The following is a 5,381-nucleotide window of genomic DNA, read 5'->3' on the forward strand; positions in this document are numbered from 1 at the left end:
CACGGCAGCCCGCGCTGCTATAAAAAGCCCGGGCGCGGCTCAGCCGTCTCGTTCGCTGTCGCAGCGGTTGGGTCGGCAGTAGTATCGGCGTGGCAGCGGAACAGCAGCAGAAGGGTATGGGAACGGCCGTGGGGACAGCGCTGGCGGCGCGGCTCGGCCTGGGGCTCCTGCTCCTGGCGCTTCTCCTACCTACGCAGGTGAGCCTCGCCGCGAGAGACGGGAGCGCGGCCGCGCGGGGCTCCTCCCGAGGCGGGGTACTCCTTCGGGAAAGCCTGCGGGACGGGGGCCACAATCTCACTGTCCGGAGTCCCTGCCTCTGCACCGGGGCGAGCTCGGGCGGGGAGAGGCAGCTTGGCGCCGGGCGGGTGGGCTCAGCGCCGTGAGGTGAGGCTGGCTCTCGCCCCCTTTGTCTGCGGGATCGTCGAGGGAGTGGTGCTGGCGCTTCGCCTCTGTACAGTGCCGCGTGGCGAAGGAGCACTGATTCCCCGCTGGAAAGAAGAGGGATAAACCCCCCAAGTAAAGCCGAGCGGGCCCTGAGAATAAATAAGACTTAGAGCCCGAGGGCAGTCAGTCCCGCTGGTGCGAGCCCCCAAGATGCGGGTGGGGCACAGCGGGGTGGGCGGCCCGGGGCTGGCTGCGGGCATCGCCGTGTCGGCTGAGCTCCGCTGGGGTGGGGCGGCAGCACGGTGCTCGTCCACGATGTGTGGACGGGTTCCTCAGAAATCCTCGCGAAAAGGGCCGGTAACGCCGCACGGTGCGAATAAGCAGCGAGGAGCTTTCTAGAGACTGTTTCAAATACGCTTGCGTTTTTGTTTGGGAATAAAAACTTCGTTCCTATTTCGTTGGCCTCAGTAGAGCAGGATCAGATCGTGTGGGTGCCGATGTCTGTAAAAAGAAGATAGGGAGCTTTGTCTGGGGTCTCTGAGCCTTCCCTTCATGCACCTACCCAAAATCCGGCCTTTGTGCTCGCTCCCAAGGTAACTTAAAAGAAAGAAAAATGTATCCCAGTGGGGAACAGGGAAGGAGGAGTGTTTGTGAAGACTGAGAAAATTCTGGTGCGGCTTGAGTCTTATCTCCTAACCAGTTTATAGGGTATTAATTCTGCAGTTCTGTATTGATCACTTACTGACTGGTTTCAACAGAAACTTCACTGTTTTTTCTTTTTCCCAAGTTCTGCAGTCTTGAATTGATTCCAGTATGTTTCTGCTTGCCAAAAATCTTAACTGTCAGAGGCTTTGTACTAGCCTGGTATCTTTCTGTGATGTGCTTTTACTCAGAATGCTGAAGGGATACAGTCATGCAAGTTTCAAATGTATTTAACATTGATTTAATAGCTCCAGCGTTGAGGTACAACATATATCACTTCTGCTAAAGGCAGTAATGTTCTCAGCAGCCCTGGAGATACAAGACAATAAAGACTTCTTTTATGGAGAGTATTTACTAAAGGAGTTGCTCATTAAAGAAAAATAAATGTTTTTACTTCAGCAAACCCTACTCCGGTGTACCAGAAGGCTCTGACTTAGCACAGGTTTGCTGGTGCGGAACTACAGCCAAGCTTGCTGAACTGTGCATTTTTTCCCCTCTCCCCCTCACGAGTCTTACCTTTGTTTTCCACCCTTATATATTGCACATCTTCCATTGGAAGTGAAGAACCAGCTTCAAAGCTTAGCTTTGAAAGTTTTCCTGTGTGTGTAGGGTATAGCTTGATGCTGAAGTTACAGAAGGTGCAAATTTCTACTGTTCTGTCACTATTAATGCAGAGTTGTGTGGGGATTTTATTTCTATTGTTCTTTGTCAGCATCTTTTCTATTTGTTGGTGTTGTATGGACTTTCCACTGCACTTCTTATTGTCTGTACTAGCATGCCAATAGGTTTTGATTTAATCAGTATAATTCCATTAAGTTCTGCAGTTCAGTACTACTACCACAGCATTTTAGCCTCCCCTTTATTGTCTTACAAAGTCCACTTAAATAGGCTCATCATTCCTTGAAAAGAATCCAAAAGACCGCTTGGATCCTGACTTTATTTTTAAAGAGGGGGGGGGAAAAAATCACTTTTCATTAACTTTTTTCTACCCGTATTCTAGATCTACTGTGATCCCAATGGAACAAGTCCAACACCTTCAAACAGTTCTTCAGCAAGTTCCACTTTGCCAGCTGCCGTAAATTCACTGAACAGTACCACCGTTCAGGGACATGGAAATGCCCTTCACTCCGCTACAAGTCTCCTTTTCATTCTCTCAGTTTCTCTTCTGTATTTTTGCTGTTAAGAGAAGGGCAGGAAAATGGCTACCACTCCCCACCCAGTTTTCTGAAGCATCTGAGATGGCTAGATCTTCGACCTAGCATGAAAATGAATCAGTCCAAACTCTGCATCAAACCAGCTTGGTTCCACTCCATACTGTAATTAGTACCAATCTAACCTAGAGAAGCTCCCCTACTGTTTCTGACTTTCCAAAGCTGACCAATATGTAAAGGATTTGATCATCTTCGGCATGGAGGTGAAACGATGTGCTCTTTCACCAAACAAGTTTGAAATTGGCATAATGATGGAAGCAAAAAGAGACAGTATTGACACCCCCTGATTTAAAGCTGAGAAGAAATATGGTGTTCACAATAAGGATAGATGATAACACTCCACCAAGACAGAAGGCTAGAGACTTTATCTACAGCTTAGAACGATACCTTGAAGAGGTTTTTACCCTCCATTTAAGTTCAATAAAGTCAGAGCTCCTAGAACCACTAGGAAACAAAAGCTTGAATGATTCTGTTTCTCACATACCCCATGCAGTTATAATCTATGGCTGGTAGGAATGTATGCAAAAGATGCAAAGTGAAAGCGAGAGAGGTTTCTTCCACATTTAATTTGTATGAAACTGCTGCAAGTCTAAACGCAGAATACCACCTCTTGCAAGAATCCTCTTGTTTTAATTTCAGAGTTCTTACCAAATGTCTAGTCAGGCAGGGCTAGTTTTGAAACTATTAAAAATTACCAGTTTTCCTAAGGGTTGAATTACTGACCATGGGGATTTGGTTCTGATATTTTATTTAAATTGTTTGCATATTGAACCTTATGTGCCAGAGTAAGGAGGTGTGAAAGCATTGGGAAATGTACCAGGAGCTTTTTGTTAATGAAGTTCAGAGAAAAAAAAGTGAAGGGTTTGATAAGCATCTCCTCTTTCCCCTGTTTTTCCTCCCAAGTTGTACAAGTTGTACAAGGTTTTGTTGTTGTGTGGTTTTTTTTTTTTTTGCTCCTGGGACTTTTCTTAATTATGAAGGATTTATAGAATTCTTGAGTAATGTTTTAGTGCTGCTTTTTTTTTTTTTTTTGGCACAAGGTGAATAACTATTTGTTTTGAAGAGATCTAATTGCGATGGTTTACCTTAAATGTGGGCTGGTTATTTGTGGTGGGGAGAAGGAATGGAGTGGAGGGGGGGAAAAAGCCAAAAAGTGAGACATTAAATATCAGATGTTTGGAATATGAAGATTGGAGTCTTAATTTAATCAGTCAACTTAAAAAAAAAGACCTTTGTAAATATTTTTTTAAAACCTTTCTGAATCAAAATTGCTATGCTTGCACAGTTTCTGTGTCAGTCAACACTTCATATCTGATACTTGGTCAAAGCAAGCTTTGAGGAAGTTAAATTACCGTAATAATACCTTCTAAGGAGTGGGTGAAGGAAAGGATGATGAGCATGAGTACATATGATCCTATTACTCCGTATGGATACATATCTCAGTATAAGATCGTGTCATACAGAAGTGGCTCTCTAAATATTTTTTTTAAATCAATGTGTTTCAGTTATACTACCACCATATCATACATTAATAACAAACTAACACAAATTTATGTTAGTGAGTTATACATGAACATTTCCTTACGCTTATCATTTGTATCTAGTAAAATGTTGATTGTATTTTTGTTTGTGTAATTATGCTTTGACTTACTAGCTACTGATTTTCATTGGAGGGAAAAACCTGTAAATAAAATGGTGGAAAAGCAACGCATTCTATATGCACTTCCAGACACCACAGAAACTTGTAACTGCATAAAATGAATGAGCTGTTAAGTGAGACAGTGTATGTGATTAAAAACCTCAAGGTCTAGAAATGCTGAAGTGTGATTAGTTTTATTCCTCTCCATAAGGTTTAGTGATATTGCAAGCCTGGATTCTGCTCTGAAAGCAGTGAGTGAGATTCCATTAACATTTCTAGGAATGAGCAAGTTTTCCATGTTTATTACGTCCTCCTTTTTGTAGTAGCATGCATTCATTTTAGGTAAATGGCGCTTGAACAAAGTTTTCCTTTGTCTCTTGTGGCAGTGAGTTGTTTTCCTTACACCAGCTAAGGTTGTTTTTTCAGCTTGTGGTTATAGAGCAGATGAATTAACTGCTTCAGGTTTCTGCTTCCCACACACTGCATTAATATAATAAGAATATCCTAATGTCACAAGTTTCACCATGCTTGATGAAGATAGAGGCTAAAAGTAGGAATGTATGCAATGTTTTCCTGAAGAGCAAGAACAACTGAATTGGAATTCAAAACTAAGTATCTACAGTTCATGACGTTCTGGAGTTGTCTGTGTTTTGTTTTTTTTCTTTCCAGGTATGCTCCTTCTTAATAGCTCTCTATTCATGCTGATTGTATCTGCTCCCTAGACATGCAGCCATGCATTTAAGAGTGCCCAGCTACTTGGAGAATCTGCTCAACAATCTGCATTTTTTCAGTGGGAAAGAGGCCCCAAAGAGGCCTCCTGAGTTCCGGAGGGAGCGCAGAGCCCAGTCCTTTGTGTTCCTTTACTTTTCCAGTAGGCTGAACAAACCCAAGAAGCAGAATAGGTTTATCAGAGCTCACTGATTGAGCATATCTTGGGGTCTGCGGGGACTATTGGAGCACATTGTTCCCTTACTTAGCTTTTCTCTGCATGCTCAGAAGACAAAATGTTACACTAGCTGTTATCTGTTTATCTTTCTTGGAAAAACAGCAAACTGAAAACAAAAAAGAAAATGCCGAAACAACAGGCCTTTGTTCTATGATATATCAGTAAAATGGATGAAATGGAGGAATATGCTTGGAGAAAAACATTTGCCAAATTCTTAAATGAACTGGAATGGTTGGATCAGTTTATGGCATGCTTTATGAAAAAAAGACAAATTGCTTTTTTATAGTATTTATGCATATTTAGGCTCTCTTGAGTTTTCAGTAGACCAGATGAGTGTTAGAAAAATGATTGGGTAACCTTTGTTCTGTTCCATTCCATCACAGAACAATGGAATCACTGATGAAGCAATCCACTCAGTGAAAGAGAACATGATGGATTTATTTAATGAAATGGGAGGGACGGGAGGAAAATAGAGCCCACATACTTCATGACTCTTTTT

At 42.7% G+C, this 5,381-nt stretch overlaps 2 protein-coding genes across 2 annotated transcripts in view; one reads left to right on the top strand and one right to left on the bottom strand.

Annotated features, from left to right (window-relative positions):
- The window catches only part of PRDM1 (PR/SET domain 1), a 690,597-nt gene that overhangs the window by 267,418 nt on the left and 417,798 nt on the right, over nucleotides 1-5,381 (bottom strand).
- Nucleotides 37-4,111, top strand: CD24 (CD24 molecule). Its single transcript, XM_010707543.3, has 2 exons — nucleotides 37-197; nucleotides 2,087-4,111. Exons 1-2 carry the CDS (start codon nucleotides 117-119, stop codon nucleotides 2,267-2,269), a joined length of 264 nt encoding a protein of 87 aa, XP_010705845.1. The 5' UTR covers nucleotides 37-116; the 3' UTR covers nucleotides 2,270-4,111.

Source organism: Meleagris gallopavo, chromosome 2, assembly GCF_000146605.3.
Source record: "Meleagris gallopavo isolate NT-WF06-2002-E0010 breed Aviagen turkey brand Nicholas breeding stock chromosome 2, Turkey_5.1, whole genome shotgun sequence".
Classification (NCBI taxonomy): Eukaryota; Metazoa; Chordata; class Aves; order Galliformes; family Phasianidae; genus Meleagris; species Meleagris gallopavo.

Bases quoted from the DNA above. Each gene is read 5' to 3' on its own strand.
- CD24 (XM_010707543.3), top strand. From the start codon at position 117: ATGGGAACGGCCGTGGGGACAGCGCTGGCGGCGCGGCTCGGCCTGGGG. The intron at 198-2,086 runs GTGAGCCTCGCC...CCCGTATTCTAG, and splicing joins CGCTTCTCCTACCTACGCAG to ATCTACTGTGATCCCAATGG.